Source organism: Triturus cristatus, chromosome 10 (assembly GCF_964204655.1).
Source record: "Triturus cristatus chromosome 10, aTriCri1.1, whole genome shotgun sequence".
Lineage (NCBI taxonomy): Eukaryota > Metazoa > Chordata > Amphibia > Caudata > Salamandridae > Triturus > Triturus cristatus.
The window spans coordinates 992,972,278-992,996,413 of NC_140593.1; the positions used below are offsets into that span (position 1 = coordinate 992,972,278).

A 24,136-nucleotide genomic window follows, 5' to 3' on the forward strand; every position below is an offset into this window, starting at 1 on the left:
ATATCTGGCAAAGGCTATTTATCTACCATACAGAATCTTATGACAGAGTTCAACATGTTCCACTACTTACCATTGAACAGGAGACCCCCCGCCCCTCTGTACCCTTAGGACTGGGAACTCATAAAATATGCCCTATGTGGCATACAGACTGGTCCTCAGATCCCATACAGATCTCAGGCAACCCGATACTTAAAGCCACAAGTCGGGTTTGGTCATCTTCTCAAAAACTCCTAGTATTACACCGCTACTTGCACCTGGGAACTCATCAAGCTTAACACACATCTTTTGAGTGGTGAGGAACCTTTCTATCGGCTAGAATGGAGCTCTTGGGGTATTCTATATTTAAACACATGCTAGTAGATTCCCAAGTAAGGTGCTGTGAGGCTCTATGATGTGAACTTCAGCTCACCCCATATAAAAAATGGCACTACTTACAACTTTCACAGTGCCTGTGCAATATACGAAAAGTATTCTCTTACGTGCAGGAGAAAATGTCTATCCATGTATAGCAGTCTACCTCAGGACACTATAAGGGAGTATTCTCAGGTCTCTATTAGGCCCTAATTACCCAACACTAAACCAGCAGAGAACCACCTAAGGACTCATTGACAAGAAAGACTGACGCTGGACTTTTCCGATCACTTATGGACTATACGGTAACACCCATAATACAGGTTTACGAGATTCCACACTAAGGTTTAGCCATTTTAAAATAATGCAGGACTTGCACTGGACCCCCCTCAGGGACTATGTACAAGGCCAAACTAAGCCCAACCTTATGCTGGTGTGGAGAATCAGGGGGTTTGCACTGTACAATGTTCGGTCCTGCCTGGCACTGCAATTGTTCGGAGTGGGTTGGTGCGTCATTATCGAGGATCACTGATCTTAACATCATCCTCTCAGCCCTCATGCTGTTGCTGCTTGACACCTCTATTGTACTGAACATTATGTACTATCACAAAAGATGGATGGAATCAGTGTTGGCAGTGGCTAACATTTGTTTCCAGTGGAACTAGAAATCAAGATCAGCACCCAGACATGAAGATTGGCTTAGAGAATGTTGGAGATGGAATGATTTGAAAGGGCAGGGCAAAGGTTATTTTTTTTTGTTAATTTAATTTTCTGTAATATTTAGCAAAAATCAGACTTCACCATTGATTTGGATTTTTAAAAACTATTACAAATAGTTGTTCTATTATTTTTCTAGTCAGTCCCATTCCCATTTTACAGGATTAGTATTTAATATTGCATCCTAGTGTTTTCCTATGGTACGACCAAACCTGCTACATTGAAAATACTTTTGAGAGTATTTTCACAAGAAGGACATGTTTAAAATTAAAATGTACATGTCCTATTTTTAATACCATGCCCCCCACCTTTATTGGCAATAAGGCCTACGTAATTCAAAGGAAGGTTTAGGCTTGTAAAAAGGGTTATTCTGACAGGTCAGATTTGAAGTTAAAATCCGCATAGCCAGGCTACTTACTGGTGGCAGGCATGCAGTCATGTTTATATTGATGCTGCAGAAGGTGGCACAATGGGTGCTGCCGTCCATTTGTGACATTTAACTTACAGGCCATGGGTACTCCTTGGTACCACATACTATGATCTTATAGGTAAATTAAGTATGCCAATCAGCAGCATACCAATTTCACCATGTTGAAAGGAGGAGCACAAACACTTAACTCTTGTTAGTAGGGTAAAGCGCACAGATGTCTATGGCCAGCAAAAAGGCAGAAAAAATTGGGGGTGAACCAGCAGAATAGGCAACTTTCCGATACAGGTGTACTCTCATGGAGTGCAGAAACAAGTAGTTTCTTGAATGCGAGCAGTGGAAAAATACAAGTCATCCAATCAAAGGATGGTAAAGAGCTATGCTTCTGGGGAGGGCCAAACAGGCTGAAAGCCACGGAGTAGGAAGCACTCAAATGAGAGTGACAAAGTCAACCGACGGGCCAGAAGGACACCTTAAATCATTACAAAAAGAAAATGCATGCTGGTGTGAGGATAGCTATGGATGACCTTTGGGGAGGGCTGAAGAATAACAAGGAGCCTGCAGAGGTGGGGTGGGCGTTTGTGCAGTTGAAACCAGCAAACAATGGAGAGAAATACAAAATACATGCACTCTTTCAAGGAGAGTTGAAAGAAAAGAAACAGTTCCCTAATTGCAAGCGGTAGCAGAAGACAAGTCATCCAATCAAAAGAATGGTAACAAGCTATGCTCCAGAGAATGGACAAACAAGAAAAGCATAGTCAAGCCATTGAACAATAAACAAGCAAATGAAAGTGACAATAAAATCAACCAATGGTAAGAAATGTGCAGTCCCCAACAACTTTAGGTTTTTGGTATGGTCCACAAAATACTTTCACCTACAGTTAAAGCTGGCTTGCAGGCAAAACCTAAAAAGCAAAGAAGTTGGTAATCATGGTTAACAAATACGCTATTTGTAATTTTAAAAAACGGTGCATTTTATTCAGTATGTAAGGATTAACTGAGGAAAGGACAAGAACAAGTAATGTACAAATATCTTCATTTTTGTTTGAAAGAGCAGGAAAGCTGGAAATGTACACTCATTCCTCTTCTCGATGAAGTAGGCTTTAAAATCTCACCAGGGTAGTAAGGGTGGAGAGGGATAAAAAGTGAAAAGCTATCCCATGATGGTAAAAGATCCTGTTCAATGTCTGGTAGATATGAAATGGAAGAAAAGATTCTTCACACATCACATGTAAGTAGTTGAACCTCAACATTCATCCACTGAAACCTAATTTAACAGCAACTGGGGGTGCAAGAATATCTGGATCTGCTGGCGATGGTCCCGCTCTAGTAACTGTCTCAAGTTTGGGAGGAAATAATTAAAAACATTTGAGTCGGAGGAATATATCGGCTAAAGGTGGGAGCAAGCTAGGTAGACCATCTTAACGACTTAACATTACTGACATTGCTTTTTTACATGGCAGGACATAAAATCCTCCGTAGAGACTCACTGAAAGGACAATGGTCAGCTGTTTGTAAAGTAATGAAATCCAACTGCCTTTGTCTTTAGTGTATCATTTTTTGCTTGGTGTTATTACACATATGTTTTATGCTTTTATAATGGAAGAGGGGTTACTGTTTACTACAGTGAGGAGTGGAACAACTGGGAAAGTAAAATCAAGGTTACTGCTCATTTGAGATGCTCGGGATTACAGCAAGGGCATTCCTTTTCAAAGCTAAACTGATAGAAGATCCTAAACTACTGTCAAAGCCAGCTGGAGGCACTCGGAGTTTAATAACCTAAGTTAATAACTTTTAAGTGTCTGAATACTGGCTAGGAACCTAATGGAAAAACATCTGATACTGCATCTGACAAAAGTGATTTTAGAGTTGCACTGCTATAATGTCAGTGATGTTTTTTATTTGGAGCGTTTGTATGGAGCTAACGCAGGATATATGGAACCGCCCAAAGGTTGAGGAAGAGGCTTTATCCACCACATTGTAAGACAAGGTTAAGACAATTTATATGATCCAAGAACAAAGTTTTGTAATTTTTTTTTTATTTATTATTATTATTTTTTATTATTTTTTTTAAATCGAGGAGGCAAACCGGGTCATTCGCTGAACCAACTACAACTGTTTTTGCAGAGAATATTCTCTATAAATATACAGAACATGAGATACACAGGGCTCAGTCACTGTCCCTGGATGCCTCAGAGAGGAATGTCACAATAAGCTGTGCCTACCTATCCTCAACCACACTGTGATAAGTTACGATCCATGGATGCTCTGACGAGAAAAGATATACACCAAATCACTACGCTGATACAATATACTGATCCTTCTTATAGCACTCTGCTAATCTGTAACTACCAAAACAAGCACATAAAACACAAACAAAAGGAACAGAAACGAAAATAAGGGCATGGGAAAGGCAATGGAAATGCAGTCTTGTCATGTTGGATATCACTCAGTTGGCGATAGCACCCTTATTTAGTAAAACTGGCATCCTGTTGAAGGGAAGGACTGGAGTAGTTGTCTCCTCAGTGGTAAAGTCATTCAGTGCTGCTCTGTGCCTGCAGGGAGGGTCCTTTTAGTAAGTTTGTCTTTGGCACCATCATGGTCTCTTGAACCAGTGTCTTCTGTATTACCAGCCATGGCTTCCTAGACATCTCAAAGATAATGAAAAGTCAGGACTTCAAGGGTCACGAATCACCACTGTGAAGACAGGTTAGATTTTTGTCATTGAGCCTCTTTGGGCACTCTGCGTCAGTTCTGGAGAAGCTTGTGCCTTACGTTGGAGGATTCAGAACAAAAATGTACAAAGAGAGTACCAGCTGCCGTTCGGGCACGCAACTCCTGGAGTTCATAGTCATGGGCCCACTCCACGTTACCCCAGTGCTGGATCTGAAGAGAAATAATAAACGCCAAGTCAATTAACTGATACTCTTCATAGGTCTCTGCTACTTTGAGACTACTAAAAACAATCATATAAAACACAAACAAAAGTAATAGAAACAAATATAAGGCAAGAAGTCAAGCCAGGGTCAACAAACACCACATTCTTGAAATCAGCAAGACCCTCTGCAACTTAGCCATGAGTGTAGTCTGGAAGTATGTTGGTGTGACAGAACTGCATGTTTGTCTCCTTTGGTTGGTACATTCAGTAAATTGCTCAACTCTGTGTAATTTTCAAAGGGGCATTTGCAAATCTCTGGTCTCCAGTCAGTAAACCAAGAAACAGTGCTTCCCAACAATTCTCCACGAAATAAACATAAATGTAATTTTTTAAGAGGGAGAACCTACTAATGGTGTTACTCCTGTGTCTGTGCTCTAATTGTTCTGAGGCAATGTGAGTCTAATGGATTTCTAAAAAATCTCCAGATCTGGTGAAGTGGTGCATACAGTATCGGAATCAGGCATTCTGGTCCCAAAGTCTGCAATTCAACGACAACACCCCTCCTCCCTTCTTGAACATTGTTTTTTTTATCGTAGGAGTTAAGTGACAAATACAACTGCAAACGTGCAGCGATTTACAGTTAAAGCGAGGCCAGACACGAAGCCTTTATAAAACAAAGAAGCTTGTGAAAAGCACTGGAAGCTAAGACCCACAGACCAGACGGCATGGGAAGCAGATCTGCAGTTGCCACCATTCTGTGCATCTAGTATGCCTCAACAACACTGCAGGAACCTGCACTAGCAAGTAGTATCTACCACAGGTACACAGAACAAGGGCAGACCACATGTTTATTTCACACAGGCTAAGTGACTTGCAGCTGTCATTAGTACTATTATCCTGGTTACTGATGATATACAAGGACAACATGCTGCTTACTTGTGCAGCAGAACTCAGTTAACATACAGAAATACAAACAAGCACTGGTAAAGCCAATAGGTCTCAGATTATTGTGCTAATGCAAGTAGTCGGGACATTAGCGCAAAACAGAAAGGATGAAGCCAGTAGGAGTAGTCAGAGGGGGCTACTGTTTTAAAGTAGTCGGTCCTGGAGTTCAATGCAAGTACTCGAGTGGAAGTGGAAGGATTCACCCAAACAGCCAATTGCATTAGGTGACATATGAATACTCTGCTGAACTTAGATTTGAGAGACAGAGTCTCAAGCCAATGGCTGAGAAAATCTGGTTGAAAAACATCAATGGTCGAAAGGAGTGGACCCAATGACTACTCTTTGTATATTGTTGGCAATAGCTATGTTTGACAGCTGTACCTTCAAAATCAGAACCTAAAAACGATATTGGGACTCAAAACATATTGTGTTTCAGCAAACAGCATCAAAAAAGAATAGTTGCAGCACAGAAACTGTGAGCAAAGTTAACAGGGAAAGTGTACTTGTGATTTCAGAGGTGCTCTTAATTTACAAGGATTCAAAGAGTGGCAGCATGAAAAGACCACCAGCACTATGGTCAGCTCATTTCCCCAGTGGTTCCAGTTCCTAGAAGCCACACCCATTGTCCCACTTCACCTTGGCAGTAGGGGCTCTCTCTTGCCGCTGTAGATCACAAACCTTTTACACTACTGTTTCTTTGCTGGGCCACTACTACCGGCACTGAGTAGTTCAAAACAGGTAGCGATTGATACCTTTCCCCTTCGTACTTGCCAAATGCAGGAGTAATCTTGTCAAACACATTCACCAACAAAGTGTTGGGAGTGCTAAAGTTGTATTTCCTTTTGTTCCTCCAAGTTGGTTTTTATGAGTTCTTAGGTCTGATTCAAAAATTTATTTTGAAGCTTTTTCTTTGCTGTTATTGAGATTGCCTTTTACTAGGAAATCTGCACTTTTTGTTTTGAAAGCAGTCATTCAGAGTCAGACTTTTTCCAATATCTACGTCCTGGTGTGTTTAATCCCTGCAAACCAGCCATCTTTCCTTAAAAGTGCTAGCTGGAGCTTAAAAAACGATGTGCCATTTTCCCACGAGTTCACTTAAAAACTGAAAACCCATATGCAAACCTCCCTGGGGAAAGATATCGTACTGACACCGAGACTGGGACTTTTGAACATATGGGAGGAAACGGACCTTACAGAAACTGAGCAGCACTTCGCAACCCTGGGGTATACACTGGTGAAGAGAGAATTGGCTAGAGGATGGGGGGGGGGGGGGGGGGGGGTAGACTCACCACGAGTCACCACGTGGGCTAACGAGATGGACAGATACAGATGCATGCTAGCGGAGACCGCAGTATTTAAGGCTCGGGGATGCCCCAAGAAGTGGGATAGAAAATGGTCACATTGGAACGCATACCGAGGAAATCCCTGTACATCGCCTACTGTTGAAATGGAACTGAATGAGAAGTTGGGAATTGGGGGGAGGAGTATAATATGTACTGAGAACCAATGACTGTCCCTTACTATGCCTATATATCTTGGTTCTGTCGTTCCACAATGTATGCATGGCTGCAATGAAAAACCAATAAAAAAATAATAATAAAAAAAAAAAAATGAAAACCCACATGCAGGTAATTCACAAACCGCGGGTAGTAAGCGTAGTATGAGAGAGGAATATTTATGTTTGTGAGAGGAAAACTTTGCACATTCCTACTAATACTGATAGGTAATCTTCAATGGAATTTGGGAAATGGCAAACACTTTCTTAAACTGAACCCAAGCACTACAGATGACGAAGCTATGGAGCAATCATGGTAAGCAACAGATCTCGAGGGGCAGGAAAAATAACTCTCCTGTGACATCTACCAGCTCTTTTAACCACTCCAGTCAACATCTGCAAGTTCCATAACTGACTGTCAGCTAGTAATGAAGATGCACTTTCATGGAGCGGTAACTACCTTCATTTTCAGACCCAAAGTAAAAAAGATCTCCTTAGCAAGTGGCCCTTAGTAACATGTGCAAGTCTTGCTCATATTATAGCAATATCCAGGAACAAGGCCTTCAGAGCATGTCTTTTCATCCTGGAGGTCCAAAGCCTTACAGCAAGAATAATTACTGAAGCATCAAGATGGAGTCTACTGGCTTCCCATCGGAATGTTCAGTGTATTAAAAAATATACTTGTCGATACAGGAATCTAGGAGTTTATTTCACATGTTTTAACGTGTAAATTGTTTGACTCGATCCTACAAAGAATCAGCAATAATCTAAGCCACTAACGTTTTAAGATAAAAAAAATATATGAATTGTTTTGTAAATAGGTAAAATAATCATTATGACATTGTATGTTCATGATAAGAAAATGAATTGATGGATTGACCTAATGTTCTAGATTACACATAGGATAGTAGATTGTTTATAGATGTGTTATATTTGTCATTGGTTGTAAATTCTAAATTTGATGATAAAAATGTTTTATCCTTTTATTTCTTTATTGTTATGTTGCCTGGCCTTCATATTTATGGACACATATCAAACTTTGCATTTTAATATTGGCTGCCTAGGGTCTTTACTTACCGTGTATTTTCCCTGCCCTGAGAGTTTCCGCTAGCAGGGGGTCCTGATTTTTCACATTGGTTTAAACTGTTGGAATCTCAATGTCTGGAATGTGTGTTTCTAAAACAAAAAGTCTAAACTACTTTTAGTTTACATTGTTGTTACCTTAGGAGGAAACCCACATTCTATGCCATATAACCCTAGCCCCCTCCCATGTTACTGTACTTTCACTCCCTGCATCCCACAAAATAATTGTGTTCTATTTATGTTTCCTCCATATCCCCAGGGCCTTTAATTCACAGAGCCTTACTGTAATTTCTCACTACACCTTAGTTTGACCAACTCCATTATTTCTGTGTTCTCTAAAGCCAGTGTGACCTGGCACCACTATTTCATACCCGACTGAGAAACTTCTTTGTGGCCAGAAAGCTGTACTGAACTCAGATTGGATTTGTAGCTGGTACTGAACGGTTTCATGGTCTCTCATGGGGTGGGTGTCTCCCCTTCCCATTCCACTTCCCTCCTTCCCTCTCACCTCTCCCTCTCTCACTCCCTCCCTCACTTCCATATATACCCATTAAGAGATAATTGTACATTTAACATTTGGTTTCATGCAGAGACTAGCACAAGGAACTGGCTCATGAAAGAGGACTGCATTGCCACTCACCCTTACTGTAGCTGAATTTTCTATAGTATACAGCACATTGCAAACAGAATAATGCATGATGGTTTCTAGAATTTATTAGAAACCCGCAGACTTTAATTACATTTTCAATGTTTGCAGGCTTTTACTGGAGAACTAAAATGAATTTATATAATATAATATATATATATATACATATATATATTCCCCAGTTATAGTTAGTGCAGGCAACTATAACTCACGCGACCGCAATCCTCTGCTGATGCTAAAACTGTATTTAGACAATTATTTGCCCATGTCGTCTTCCATTAAATTTTAGCTATACATATATTACAAATATTTTTTTTTCATAAAGACACATATGTCATCAGCAGAGGATTGCGGTCGCGTGAGTTATAGTTGCCTGCACTAACTATAACGGGGGAATTTCATTGGTTTTTTATCAGTAAAATGTCCAGCTAACTAGAACATGTGTGAAACCTATGGTTTTTTCAGTGAATTTGCAAGGTTTTTTAAATGCTAATTCCTAACTATAACGTGTGTGAAACCTATGGTTTTTTCAGTGAATTTGTACAGTTTTTTAAATGCTAAGTTACTTTACGCCATTCGTGGCGTGCGCGCCCACTTAACGCAGTTCGTTCCGTGCGCGCACTTCGCGCACCGTGCGCGCACAGTGAGCACGCGGTGCGCTTCGCGAAAAACAATGGATTTAGGCCCAGATCTCTGTACTGGGGTGAATGTATGACATTGTTCTGCATTCTGTCCATCAAATGTTGTTTTTGCACCTTACAGAATGTGGCATGATATCAATGCTGCTGTAAAACAGTACCTTCGGCTGCTGGACAGCTCAAGCCTTTGCTGCAGCTTCGAGACAGAATCCATTTTTCCATAGGGTCAGTAGACTATCAAGAATATGACCGTTTTAAGGAGGAGACCAAAGAGCTGATTAAAGACCCCAATGTGCTAGAGTTAAATTGGAGCCTATTCTTTTGAGAGAAGGATTACCTTCGGTGAGGATACAGTTTTGATGGAATTGGGGGAAGGTGTGACTGAGTTCACTGAAAACCTGAGGTCAGTACTCCAGACCTTGAGGTGTATTGCCATCAGAGTCGGGTACCCATGATAACTTTGCTCAACATCCGACACCTTCCCTTTTCTCCAAAATCCTTTTTTATCTACGTGGTCTATCCACCTCTCCCTACATTACGTTTTTTCCTATTTGTCCGCACTATCACTTGTGCATATTCCTCCAACTTCTCTACTTCTTCCAGCAGCAGTTGCCACCCCCGCCCTCCAATGACACGTAGGCAACCGATTCTGTAAATTGCAAATTGTTTTATGACGTCACAAATTCTCTACGCAATTAATTTCACTCTTAGTTCTAAAAACAATTTGACATTTTATTTTTGGGAGGGAATTTCATTTGGGAAAAAATTCAAAGGCTGTATATTTTGAAGCTTGCCCTTGATTTGGCACCATAATTGAAGGGGCAAACGTGAAACCTCAGAAAAATCGGTGCCCCTCAAATGCATTTTCTTACATGTGTCAAAAAACAGAAAAAATTTAAATATATGATGTTCTTCTACTGCACACGCACACCCACAGGGTATTGAACCAGTTAAAACATCTAAAACTAGCTAAAGAAACACTTCCTATTTTCTAACTTGTGACCAGAGGAAGCCCTTACTAAAAACCATGAGCAAGAAAAGAAAAGTGTTCTTTTTGGAAATTTTTATAACAACTTTTAATTTTTTTAAATTTTTATGGTAATGCAGAAAACACTAAGTTATCAAAATAGAGAGAGTAGGATCTGTTAGGGGCATATAAAAAAACGAATAGAGAAAAGGAACAAAGAAATTAATACAAAGCATTTCTCAAAAAAACATCATACGGGTTTCACTTATCATGGCACTTATCATGGCAGTTGTCCAGCAACGACCGACCAATTCGATATTGTCACATATCACTTTCACAGTCAATCGTTCAGAAGTGGGCCAGTGGATAATTCTAAGGGTGGTTGAATAGAAGTACAATTGGAGCCCCTTCCTTTACGTCGTCTCTACCAGCATTAAAAACATACAGCCTGCGTTTAGAAGCCCACATCTTTCCAGCCAGTTAGTTGCCAAAACCCCAGTCTCGTATGTCGGGACCATTATGATCTCCGCCCCCTGTCGAGGAAAAAGTTTAGGGATTGATACAAAGGGGTTCATTTACGCATATAATTCACTCAAAATCTTCGGAATGTGTCTGCAAATAATCCTTCAGTGGCTGCCATATATTTTTGGGACATGAGGCATGAGGCTATGTCACTAGTGGTGGTGCAGTATGTTAGATCACAAATTCAGGTTTTCACCACTGGGACGTGTGTTCCTCCCCAGTGTAACGAAACCTGCCTTTTGACAATAAGCAAGGCGATGGCAGCGAATCGTCTCACCCCGCCTGTAGCGGCTTAACATAGCCCAACAAGGCTGTCTGCGGTTTGGGTTGTAATGTGTGATCGATCACCAGGGATAAGCGGCGGAAGGCCTCCCCCCAATACTCCAATATAGGTCTACAGTTTCGGACCAGGTGCGAGAAGTCCACCTGCTCCATGCACATCTTGAAGAAGTAGGTGTTCTGGTTGGATCTATCTTGGCTAGTAGGTATGGTGTTGAGTATGCTCTATGTAAATATTAAAATTTTTGCAATTTTTGCCGATGATTATTTGAGACGTAACGCTTCTGTTCACAACAATATAACCAAGTCTGGTCTGGTAGGGAGAATCCAAGATCTCTTTCCCAGGTCGCATGCGCTTTTTTCCCAACCCGGGGATAGAGTGTTAAGGCTAAATGATAAAGTCGCAAAACAAGATGGGCACCGTCCGTCGCTGTAATAATGAGCGTGAGAAGTCTGCTGGTTCCTGTGGGGTAGATGGGAGCCCCCGGTTGATGGCACTACGTACTCTGTGTAGTATGAATTTGTCCATATAGGATGCATCTCTGTTTGTTATTATGTCGTCCACTGTACACAATATTGTATCTCTAAAAAGATCACCTATGCTCTGTATACCATACCGAACCAATGTTGGCTTAGTTAGCGTTTCCATCCTAGGGGATAGCCAGGGGTTATCTGGCAACAGTATGTGCGGTGCGTATAGACAGTCTGCCTGTAGAGATCTTTGTAATTAGGTCCAAGCCCGGAACATGGTTTGCAAGATTTGTATCTTAGCTGGGTTCTGGGGTAGCCCCCGGGATATAATAGCAGAGAGCGCGTGTGGGCGGGCCTGCGAGCATTCCGGTTTAAAATACTGCAAGCGGACATCTGGATGATACCAAAAGTATTTAAAGTGTATTTGGGCTATCAAATAATACAGGTAGAAGTCTGGGACCCCGAAACCCCCGCGCTCATATGGCATAGTTAGCGTGTTCCATCCAATAAGCCACTGTTTGCTGGCCCATACAAGTCGAATAAGTAGTCTGCACAGCGTTTCGAAAATTTTTGTTGTAAGGGCGATAGGGATATTAAGAAACAGATATAAGAATCGGGGGAGGACCACAATTTTAATGATGGTGATCCTGCCTGCTATTGAGAGTGGAAGCTTAATCCACCGTTCAACCGGTGTTGTAAGCTTATCTATCACCAGGCCGTAGTTAAGGCGAATCACATCAGGGCCACTTCAGAGTAGGAAAATGCCCAGATATCTGGGAGGATCAGTGCACCAATGCAGCGGAAAGTCTAAGGGGAATTGAGTGGTAGCCTGCGTAAGGGGAAAGACCTCAGACTTATTCCAGTTTATGGCAAGACCGGAGAAGACTCCGAAGCGTACCACCTGCCGGAGCAGAGGAGGAAGGTTTGATGCCGGTTCTCTGACAAATAGCCTTACGTCATCTGCATAGAAGGAGGCAAGTAGTGGCCCATGGTGAAACCACAGTCCACGCTGTAGGTGCCACTCCTAAAGGTGTTGTGCAAGGGGGTTCCATAGCGATAATAAATAGTAGGGGCGATAAGTGACAACCCTGTCGGGTGCCCGGTGCGAGTCTGAATTTCGTGGTTAGCCCACCATTTACTCGCAGGCGTGATACTGGGCCAGTGTAAAGCAGACGGATTAGGTTTGAGAAGCCAGTTGGGATCTCAAGCTTCTGTAATGCGGCATGCAGGAAGGACCACTCCAGTGAATCAAATGTTTTGTCAGTGTCTAACAAAATTGCAGCAGCAGGGATTGTGGGCTTTAGCTGGTCAAGAACCGCAAACAATGCGCAGAGATTCACTGAAGTGAACCGATTAGGTAAAAATCCTGCTTGGAACGGGCAAACTATCTTGTCCACCAATAAAGATAAAAGGGTGGCAAGAACACTTGCTGAAATCTTGTAATTATGGTTTAATAACAATAAAGGTCTATAAGACACGCAGCCATGAGATGGCTTGTTGGGTTTTAGTAAGAGTGTAATTATTGCCTCCCGCATGGTGGTGGTGGTGGGGGCGGGGGTGTTACCCCAAAACTGGTCCCAGGATGCTTGTTTCCGGTTCATGGAAGACCTGGCTTGGCAGTTTGGGCTGGATTGATCCAATGAGGCACACAGTCAAGACTGATTTGCATATAGCTGGGTCGGAACTGAGGTGGTGAAGTGAGTCAAAGAACCATGATGGACTCAACCCAGATCTGTGACTGGGGTTGAGTATCTGAAAAGTTTCAGTGCTTCGTCCATCATAGCCTTGTGTTTGCTTAATAAAACTTGTAACCATTAACTTTCTGAACAATCAACAACCCAAACTCCACTTCCACATCAGACACATATGAACCAGCATCCGGTGAATCCCTCCATATTTCCCAGTAAGAAACTTCAAATCAGAACTGTAGGAAAAGTCCTAGGGGGGAGGCACCACTCTTGGGAGTCCGCCCATAAGAAACCATGTGTTTTAAAGTGATTGGCAATAGCCATATAAACGTAGTACGTACACGATGCCTCCCTCCAAATCCCCCCTTGTTAATTGGTCTTTAGTCTCCGGGTGGCAAATACTTTCCAGCGGATCTGGTCGCACCAGCCATTCTAGATAATTGCAATCAGTCCAGTAAGAGTTTATGTGCCAGTGTGTTCCGACATTGACTGCATCGCCTCCTCACTACTCGCTCCGGATTTGTTGGCATGGTGTTGTTTTGAATTTGGTTGCTTCCTCCAGTGAGTCAAATATCAGCATCTTGCCATTAACCTGAATACGTAATCGCACCGGGTAGAGCATGGCATAGCGCACATTTGTTTCCTGTAACGCCTGGGGGTCTTCGCAGTGTCAAAGGATAGCTGGCGTTGTTTGGGATCTGTGCGGCCCATCGCCATGTAGGGCAGTCCGTAGCAGCACCAGGTGTAAGGACAGCCTGACGTGTCGCAGCGTCCTTAGAAACGCTAGAGGTCAGAAATTCGGTCCCCATAATAGGGGGTTGAGTAAATCCATCTAGCAGGTATGGCACGTGGTTTTTACTGTGGTAACTGTAAGCACTGGATTACATCCATTTGCATGCCTGGTCTAGTTTTCCACGTGGGCAGTGGGGTAGCACAGCTGTTTCCTTAGCGTCTCTTGCAGGCTATGCGCCTTTAGATGTTCCCCTTCGGCCCGCACCCCATCCTCTATATGATGGGGAGGCAGTCTTGCCAGCTTCACGTCTTCTATCCGGGACAGCAATAAGGTCTGCGCAATGCGTCGCGTTTCTCCATCGATGGTGGTGGGGAGATCGCAAACCCCGGAGGTCCTGTGTACTCGCCGCGGCAGCCCGTTGATGTGAGCCGCCTAGCACTTCGTTATGGTATGTAGCAGCGAAAGCAGCACCATGGCCTCATCTAGGGCCCGCAGCTTCCAGGGATCGCGGAGCCAGCGTCTGCATCACTGCAGCTCCGATCGCCCGAAGCCCCGCCCTCAGGCTCACCCGAGACTCCTGTCGTCCCGGGGCTTCCGAGGGCCGCGTCGGGACTCGAGCAGAGCGGGTCGTAGCGGTGTCTCCTCTGGGCTAATAAAGCCCACAGGCAGCACGATTCGCGCCTCCAAAGAAGAGACATTACTGCCGCTTGCAGTTGTGAGCCTGGGGGCCGATGGAGCGGAAGGGGGCTGTTAAGACCTCATAGCGGCTCCGGAGCTTCAGAGTCAGACAGCCATTTTGGTCATCGACTCGGCCACGCCCCAAGTAAAGTGCTCTTAAAACACATGGTTGTACGCTCTGTCAAAGTGCTCTCTAAATGGGACTGTGCCTCGATATAAAAACAGAGAACCTGGCTGGGGTCATGTGGATCGCCTTTTAAGTTTTCAATGTTCTTAGTCTGGGATCACATTCAGTGGTGGCTCCTCCGTAATGGTGGAGGAGCGTCGCCCCACTGCCTGGCTCAGAGCCAGCAAATAAAAAATAAAACGATGTTCTAGCATTGTTTTATTTTTCATTTGCCAGGTTTGAGCCAGCGTGTGCAGGGAGGGGCGGGGCACGGGAGGAGGATTGGTATGTTTACCCCTAAGTGCGCATACGTGTTTGGCCGGCCATCTCAGGCCGACCAAAACACACATGCGCACTTAGGTGTCTCGAGCTCGGCTGCATTGAACAACTGGACCTGGAGAAACCCCCACATACTGCCTGGCCTGAGCGGAATGTCTTTACAGCCCACGCAGGCCAATCACCACCGCTGCTCTCCTAGCAGGAGAGCAGCGCGGCAATTGGATGCGAGTCTGTCCCAGGAGCTGCCAGGACCAGGAAGAGAAGTGGTAGCGGGACGATGGAGGCGGCCAGAGGCTTCAGGTAAGTTCTTTTATTTTTATATATTCTAACAACCCCCGCCCCCGTGCTCCCCTCCTGCGCTCCCTCCACCTGCACCACCACCCTTTGTTTGTGGCAGCAGCCGCTGATCACATTCACAAATGTATCAATATGTTTTTCTGACCCTGACCTACTTTTCTGTCAGATTGAAGTCCTTAGTTTTAACAGCTCAAAGTATGAAGATTTTATCTCAGTTGTGATCTGAAAGGTACCTTTGCAATAACACAATGCAAAGTTAACACAATTTACAGGGGTGGCTCTTGCGTTTGAGCGGAGAAGCGTCGTCCCACCTAGAAATCCCCCCAGAGATGAAAAATTAAATGGCAATTCATTAACATTTTATTTTTCATCCTCCAGTCCTGAACCGAAGGTCAGGACGAGGGTGGGGCCACTGCTGAATGACAGCAGCAGGGAGGAGGGTTGGCTATATGTGCACTCTTCAAAGTGCGCATGTCCCTTTGGCGGGTCATCTTGAGACAGCCAACCAGACATGCGCACTTTGAAACCTCTAACCCTGCTGTCCTAGAACAGCTGAGTTAGAGCAAGTGCAGGCCTCCAGAGCACTGTGGCGTGCCGAATGAGGCAGTTCCCTCCAATCAGGACAGTGCTCTCACATCATGAGAGCAGCACCCGGATTGGTCTAGGGAGTTTCCTGGTGGCCGAGCTGCAGTCGCGAGATGTCGGGAGCAGGAGGTCCTGTCCTAAGGGAAGTTTGCTTAAATTATATTTTCGTGCGGCCATTTATTTTTATATTTTTCAATTTTATTTGAGCGTTTCCCCGTGGATGCCTGCCGCCACTGCATAACACTACTCTAATTAGAAAGTAAAAGAAGCTGTCTTCACGACTCCCCAACGCTTACACTGATATTGAGCTGGTGACAGGGCAGCACCGATTTTACCATGGATTAGAAGATAAGCCATGCAACCAGAAATTTCAGAGGTGCAAAATGAAGTACTATGTTAAAAAAAGACAGCCGTTATATGTTGTGATTAATGACCACTGTGATTCTAAAGAGGAAGGCTCACCATGGAGACGTTTCACCTCCTCTAGGGATGCCTTACCACAAGGCAGAGCACAGTCCACTTACCAAACGTATGTGACTCTTTGTAGTTATCAGAATGCTGTTCACACACCTATGTCGAGGCTTGAAGGACTCCGAATGGCCTATGACGCCACTAAGGACATGAAGGTGAGTCAGGACACATAAAGCACTAAGGGTAACAAAGTTAATGTTGTGCATAAAATAATAAGGTTGGTAGCGAAGAGAATTCCGTTTTGTCGGTTGTGGTCCTCCACTGCTACCTCTCACGAGATGTAACAGATTTTCGATTAGATCAATGAACTGTGCCACAAAGCACATTTGACATGCCAGGAGCCTCCTTCCAGCCCCTGATCAATGTAGACTAGAACACTGGACAGGAGATGCAGGCTTCCAATAGTTCCTTTTAAACAATTTCAAGCAGCATCGTCACAAGTTAAGTACCCAATAGCGATAAGATGTACAAGTGTTTTTGTGAAAGGAGCCAATATAGTTGGTGCATGAAAGAAACATGCAGACACTCCCCTCACCCACAGTGAGCACAGTATTGTTTTTGCTTCATATCCACTCCAGAACTTTTTCACTCTCTTTGATGGACACGAATATCTCACAGTAAGGGAATAACAGTTGAGACTGAATATGTCCAAGGAGTCTGGGTTGTTGGAGCTTCCCAGTCCAGAATAGTCTGGATCTTGGGCCGTAAAGGTTGAATATGGCTTCCACCTACAAGGGGGCCCAAGTATACAACAGAGCCCTGTCCTATCTGGCAGTTGCTTGCCATGATAGCGAGTCCTGCCTTTCCAAGGTGGATCAGGTAATCCTGCCAGGTGGAACTATAGACTGCAGTATCAATAAGATATGCTGCACAAAAAAGACTGCGCCCAGATAGGACTTTGTTTACCAGCCTTTGAAAGGTGGCAGGGGCATTATTTAAACCAAAAGGCATCATAGTAAACTGGTAATGCCCACCTGGGGTGGAATATGCCTTCTTCTCTTTTACTCCTGGGGTCAGCCCAATCTGCCAGAACCCTGGTGTCAAATCAAAAGTACTGAGAACCTTACCTGCCTCTAATCTGCCAATTAGCTCATCTGCTCTAGGAATGGGGCGTGCATCGGTCTTAGTGACCACATTAAGACTTCTGTAGTCCACACAAGACCTCAGCTCTAACCCTAACCAAAAGTTCCCAATTCCACCAAAAACAAGATGGTGGAATCCTTCTTTCATGGCTCACATCAGGCAGCCCACCCTAGGGGAATGACTAGCCTGGTGGTGCAACACGCCTACTTGCATATCTAATTTCCAGTCTGTCCTGGTGTCGGATGAGCCTCAAGGCATGGGAGTTGCATCTCCTAGGTCTGGGGGAAGTGGCTTTGAAGCCCCTGGCCTTGATATGCTAAATCACTAGCCATCCAGCTGGAAGAGGTGTGAACACCTTCCTCCAGAGCAGGCATTATTTCTGGCCTCAGAGAGAGCTGGCTCTCACCTGCTGAGGGTCAGACACTAGTCTGTGGTGGTGGGTTGGTCGATACCAGTCAGCCGGCACACTAGACAATGGTCGGTTTTTCAAGGGGCACCTCTAAAGTGCCCTTTGAGTGCATGTCACAATACATCTTGTTCGCCAGATTTATTAAGACCAGGTGTTTGATACCAATTACCATAGGTTTTAGTGAAGCCATCATGTAGCTAGGCAACTCGTAATGACCAGTGCCCGTATATACATAAGATGGCTTCCCGGTTCCCTTTTATCATCTAGTAATTGAACTAGACAGCACAGAGGCACATCTGCTCATGCATATATGCCCGCACATGTAATATAATGCACCCTGCTTTAGGGCTTCAAGGCTTGCTGTAGGGGTTACTTTCAGACAGTACATGCAGTGACTTTGGCATGGCACAAAGGGAGTGTTCCATGTTGTGTTTTCACTCATGGTTTGCAATATGACACGCAGTCTGCAATGGCAGTCTGCATGCAATTTGTATCGGGGTCCCACAGGGTGGCATAACACATGCTGCAACCACTGGGGTGCCAAAGTGTGTGCCAATTGTGTTTCAATTAGAAACATTTTACCTTGTTTTAAGGAAAGAGCACTGGCACTGGGGCCTGGTTAGCAGTGACCCAGTGCACATCGGTCGAAAAGCATCTGTACCAGTGGGAAAAAGCATGGGGTACCATGACAAAAACAGGCACTTTCCTACAGGGACACTCTACTGTATCCTAGCAGATCACTTCAAAGAAAGAAGAGCACTCACGAGTCATGGAAGCAACTTCCACAAGACCAAAACACTCATCTGCCTGCCAGTAGATCACTCCGATATATGTTCTTAAAATGAGAAAAGGGGGATGCTTTAAAGGCATTTACCGGCCCAAATCAGAGAGGTCACTAGACAGCGACCAAAGGATGGAAAATGAGCCTGCATCTGCCCAGTAAATACTATAGATTAAATGGAAAAAGGAAAAGTGAACGTCTGCGACAGAAAAAGGCGAGGGAACGAACAAAAGGGAAGCTGGACTGTACCTTCAACTGAGTGAAGATGTACCAGAAGCATATTTTCAGCAAGTGCTAAGCTAGGTCGCTGGAGAGGCCAAATGCTTACGACAAGGGTGAACTTGAGGTTATGTATAAACACTAATAACAAGAGTATAACCTACGCAGGCAACAGGCCAGAAAGAAGATGGAATAGGATAATAGGAACAATGTGGTGATGACAGGTTAACACTTTTACTTTATAGTTCCGATTTTTTATTTAATTGTTTAGTGAGCTGTAGTACTTGCATGTTACAGGAAAGCATTGTAGGGCTTACCTGGAATTCTTCCTCCAAGCGCGACAGAAGTACTGCTTTCTCAACTGTAATATGGCGATCAATCAACCCCATGGCCAGGATAAGAGACTTCAGGTGTGTAATAACAAATTCGATACCTGAAAAATCGTATAACACAGGGCTGATATACATGGAAATTCTAGGTTTTCATTTGTGACACAGTGCTAGCTATCTTCTCGGTCATCTCTCAGCTACACTCAGTGCAGTAAATAGGCAAGCGCTGAGCATAACCAATGGAGCATCTTTGACTACATTTAGATGAACATTGTACAAGGGATTATGACTTAGCAACCTACCTTGGGTTCTCTTTGTGAATTCTCTAAAGGAAAGATCCTCGCTATTATCTTGGGTTCATATCCCATCATCCATACAATTGCAATTGAGCCTTGTGTTGCCCTCCGTGGTTTGGATCTTCCAGAGAGCAAAAGGCAAACTTTCCACCTCCCAGAGACTTTATATGTATGTAAAAATCCACTAGGTAAGAAGTATTATGGTATGTTGTCCTCAAATGGAGATGATTTTTGGACTCCTCACAAACGTCAGGCTGGCAGGCTGATCAACCTGGTCTGAACTGCACAAATCCACCTTGTACATAAAATAGTAGACTGCAGACAAAATATTGCTTATGGGCATGAGGTGCCATGCTTCCAGTGAAACCCATGCGAGAGACTGGGCTATGGCAGTCTTGTGATTATCAATTTCCCATAGCCTTTTCATAGAAGCACCTGACCCATACATAATTGTTAGGTCAGATTTTCGCCATTTATACATGGGTATTATTTTTAAACTTAGTTTCCTGTCGGGTTCTAAGTATGAGCACTGATTGGTTGCCTACCCAAGTATTACACTCTGGGCACTTAAGTTCATTCAAACCATGTTAGGGTTTGTGTAATGTCAAGGACAGTCTTGTGTACTAGGAGTTTGATCTGAGATGCAAGTTTTAAAATTATATCATGATTACTGAACTATGTTTTATCCTAATTTTTCAGTCTTGTACAAGGCAGAATGAAGGAAAGAATGAAAATCTGTGGCGCATGAGTTTATATTCCAAGTAACACTTTGTTGGGCAATCAGAATGCAAGGAAAGGATAAGGAATTATTTAAAGGTGTCTAACCCTTTAACACATTGCCAGTTGCGTTGTACGATCTTCTTCACTTAGTTGGTGGACCCTGAGAAGGTGGTAACGCAGACCAGTGGCGTATCTTTTGTTTTGTCTTTTGGTGTTAGTATATCACGCCCTCTTCATTGCTCGTTTCGTTAGTCTTCTGGGGTACTGCCATAGAACTAGTTTTTCCAAGAGTATTTTAGCATTAACAAAGTAGTCTTCCCTCTGAGAGCAGTTCTGTTGTATTCTTAAGAACTGGCTGATGGGGAGGTTGTCTCAAGTTTCTCTGATGAAAACTAGAAAAGTGCAGTAGTGTATTTCGATCTGTTGGTTTGGAGAATAACGTATTAAAAATTCTCCCATTTTCATGCTTTACCATTAGGTCCAGAAAGTTGATTTAATAGTTACTTGAGTGAAAAGTAAATTGAATATTTGGGTTCCTCTGGTTTAACCAAATGCCGAACTCCTCTAGTTAATGCCCTCCACAACATAAATACATCATCGATGTATCTTTGCCAGATTTTTATGTGGTCATCAAAAGGGTTGTTATGATAAATCCACCGTTCCTCATATAGTGCCATGAACATTTTAGCCATCTCAGGAGCAAATGGACAGCCCATTGCTGAGCCCTTGATCTGCAAATATTGTTCCTCATTGAATTCACAAAAATTATATTCTAAACATAATTTACCCAGATGTGGGGATGGCATGTGGTCTAGGGCGTTGTTCCAGAAAAAGGTACATAGCTTCTAGCCCCTCATCTTGTGGTATATTCGTGTATAGACTCACGATATCTAAGGTGACTAGAAGCTCATTTTCCTGATCAAAAGAATGCCCTTCCAGCATATTTATTGCTTGCATGGTATCTTAAATATAGCTGGTGGTCGAGCTTGCCAGTGGCTTCAAGAAAACATCAATATATTTTGCCGGTCTCTCCAACAGTGAGTTCACCCCCGAAATTATAGGGCGGACAGGAGGGTTATTAGCATCCTTAAGGATTTTTGGAAGTACGTACATCATTGGTGTTCTTGGGTGTGGATTAAACAGAAATTTAGCTTCCTTTTGTGACAGCCATCCATTTTCTTTGCCAGTTTGTATTAGCGTGGCTAGTTTTACTCCAACAGTTTTAGAGAGATCTTGATCAAGTTTCCGATAATGATCCACGTTAGCCAATTGGCGATGAATTTCAAGTTCGTATTTTGTCCTTTCCATCAACACAATTGCCCCGCCTTTATCGGCTGGCTTGATTATTATCTCTTGGTTGTTTTTTAAGGGATTCCAGCGCCTTTTGTTTTTCCTTATTAATATTCCATCGGGTGAATGTTCGTTTGTTTTCTAGAGCATCTAATTCTTTCAAAACGTTCTTTTCGAAAGCGACTAATTCCAAAGGTATACCACTTGTAGGAGGGAAGAAGGTGGAGTTGTCTTTCAATCTGGAGTAGCTCCTTTCTGGGTTCCAAGGCTTGTCCGCAAAATACACCTTTAATCTCATCTTATGGAAGAATTGGATCAATTCCAATCTAGTAAGACTTAGATCAGGTTTGAGAGTCGGTATAAAGGAAAGTCCTTTATTAAGTACTTGAATTTCAGTAGTACTTAAATCAAATTTAGTGAGATTGTAAATCGAACTTACTGTGCTTGTTACCATCGGTAAGTGTTCTTCCTCGTTACCTAAGGATCCAATCAATAGAATGAGCAACATTGCATTCAAAACAATTTGAAAACTGTGAATCTGTGAGCAAAAAAAGGTAATCACCAACAAATTTGTTTGAAAAAGTGAATTTTTAATTCACATATTTATATCCAAACCCTCTTTTTTGTTTTTTTGTGTTTTTTTCCGATCTGTACTTTGAAGCAAGCAAAGCACTGGTCTCTGACATGGAGGCAAACAGTTAATCTTTATGCTTAGGAATGTACTGCTTGTTACTCTCACTAACGCACTTTCTGGCACTGTGGACTTAGTTTCCAGTACCCAGAACCTAGTCTTCTAGCCAGGTCTGTACCTGGGTTCAGCAACATGTTAAGAATCTCACACTGTCCTCCTCAGAGTGCCTCTCGATATCTTATTTTCTTTATGTATCATTCAGCCTGGCAATCTTTTGCATACATACTGAGAAGGGCGGAATGGTGGGGTGGTGCACCCAGATACCCTAAACTCTCCCTTGTACCAGTGTCTAGGCCCCACTCACTTCTCCTGCCAAATCATAAAAAGCCCCAGCTCCTGCTGCTTCCACACCCTTTGATCTTAAGTTCAATCTCACATTCCAAGCTTCTTTATTATCTCAAACTGTCTCGGGTAAATCCATGGATCACTCTCTTGGCAGAGAGTGCACGAAAAGGATGAACGCCGATAATGTGGAGCAGTGGCATGGTTAACCTTTGTTAATTCGTCATTTTGAGTGTGTGGTCCTGCTGAGGAGGTAAGGCTTAGATGTTATGGGCACAATAACAACAGAATCTTAACTACAGGCAATGGCTTTCAATTGCAAACACTCAAAGCTGTGTTCTACACATTTAAAGGGCAGCTTCTCAATGTTGTTCCAGTCTCCATCTTCCATCAAAAGGCAATGTTTAGAATGGACTATCTGCAATTCTGTAACAAATCATCAAAGAGACTACCACAATATTGATAATGACAATGTGGAAGTCTTGAAAATTACAAAAACGGCCCAGATGCTCCAATGCTCTCAACTCTTACCTAGCAGTGCCCACATATTGTAAGATACCAAATGCTTAATAAAGGTGTCTTTGGTCTCTTCTGGGATCTTGGGGCCCAGAATGCTTGTAGAGGCACCAATGGAGACGTTAAATCTGCAATGAATTCAATATTCTTGTTAAACACAGAAAGTAATGATTTTCTTGCAAAGCAAAATCACTAGCCTATGGCCTACACAGATACCATACTTCTGTTAGAAAAAGAATTGTAGCACATTTCAGTGTTATCATTTAAAACTCCTCTTCTGATAACAAAACATTTTGGGACAAAAATATTGCTATTTTTATCAGTGTTCACAAACAGGCCTACTTTGCTGCTATACAGAAACAACAAATGCAGTAAAACAATTGCAGTTAAAAACAAACAGCTATGAATTATACGTATCAGTTTCATGTAAATACATTTTAAGATCTGTAATTGGAGTTTTGACCTTGGAGAGTCACTGCACATAGAACATCACAATTGCTTCTGATGGCCTTCAGTTGGCAAACCCCCCAAAAAATGAATGAACAAAGTATGCGGCATTGGATTGGGAAAAATCCAAAAGAGTTAAAACTATAAACTGCTCCAGTGTTGTTTCTTTGCAATCCCTTAATAGTTTAACATCTGTTTAACCATTTGTACTTCATCAGAGTAAGGGCTTTTTGTAAAAGCATAGAGCAAATATATATACATACACACACACACACACACAGACGCACACACACATATATATATATATATATATATATATATACATACACACACACGCGCTGCAATTTTAATCATATTTCATAACTCAGTTTAAGAAGGGCCAGATATTAACCATACCCTCAACAAGCATTACAATAAACAGTAAACAGCCCTCACAATGAAGCCGTCACCTGCATGCAATTACAACGCATAGCATTACCCCGCAAGTCAAAACAACAACCTGCGGAGGGGGGTGAAGGTGTTGGATTTAAAATCCAACACCTTCCTTACTGTCCGCACAGACTGGAGTTATAATAGTAAATTATACTATTCCAACATCCAGTGACCCCCCCCCCCCAGGCAAGTCGTTGTTCTGACTTATGGGGTAATGGTATGCGTTCGTTGTAACAACCGTGTTGTAATTGCATGCGGGGTGATGGCATGCATGAAACGGAGACATATTCACAATAAACAAATACTACACACAGTGTGCAGGTGC

General features: G+C 43.0%; 1 protein-coding gene across 2 annotated transcripts in view; it reads right to left on the bottom strand.

Moving 5' to 3' along the window:
* Positions 1–3,525: 3,525 nt before the first annotated feature.
* The window catches only part of ATPAF2 (ATP synthase mitochondrial F1 complex assembly factor 2), a 223,041-nt gene continuing 202,430 nt past the window's right edge, over positions 3,526–24,136 (bottom strand). For both annotated transcript variants that reach the window (XM_085628961.1, XM_085628962.1), the window contains 3 exons: positions 22,948–23,060; positions 19,126–19,241; positions 3,526–4,381 (listed from right to left, as the gene is read on the bottom strand). In XM_085628961.1, coding sequence (XP_085485087.1) covers positions 4,244–4,381; positions 19,126–19,241; positions 22,948–23,060 — 367 coding nt within the window. In that variant the 3' untranslated portion in view covers positions 3,526–4,243. The remainder of the gene's footprint in view (positions 4,382–19,125; positions 19,242–22,947; positions 23,061–24,136) is intronic.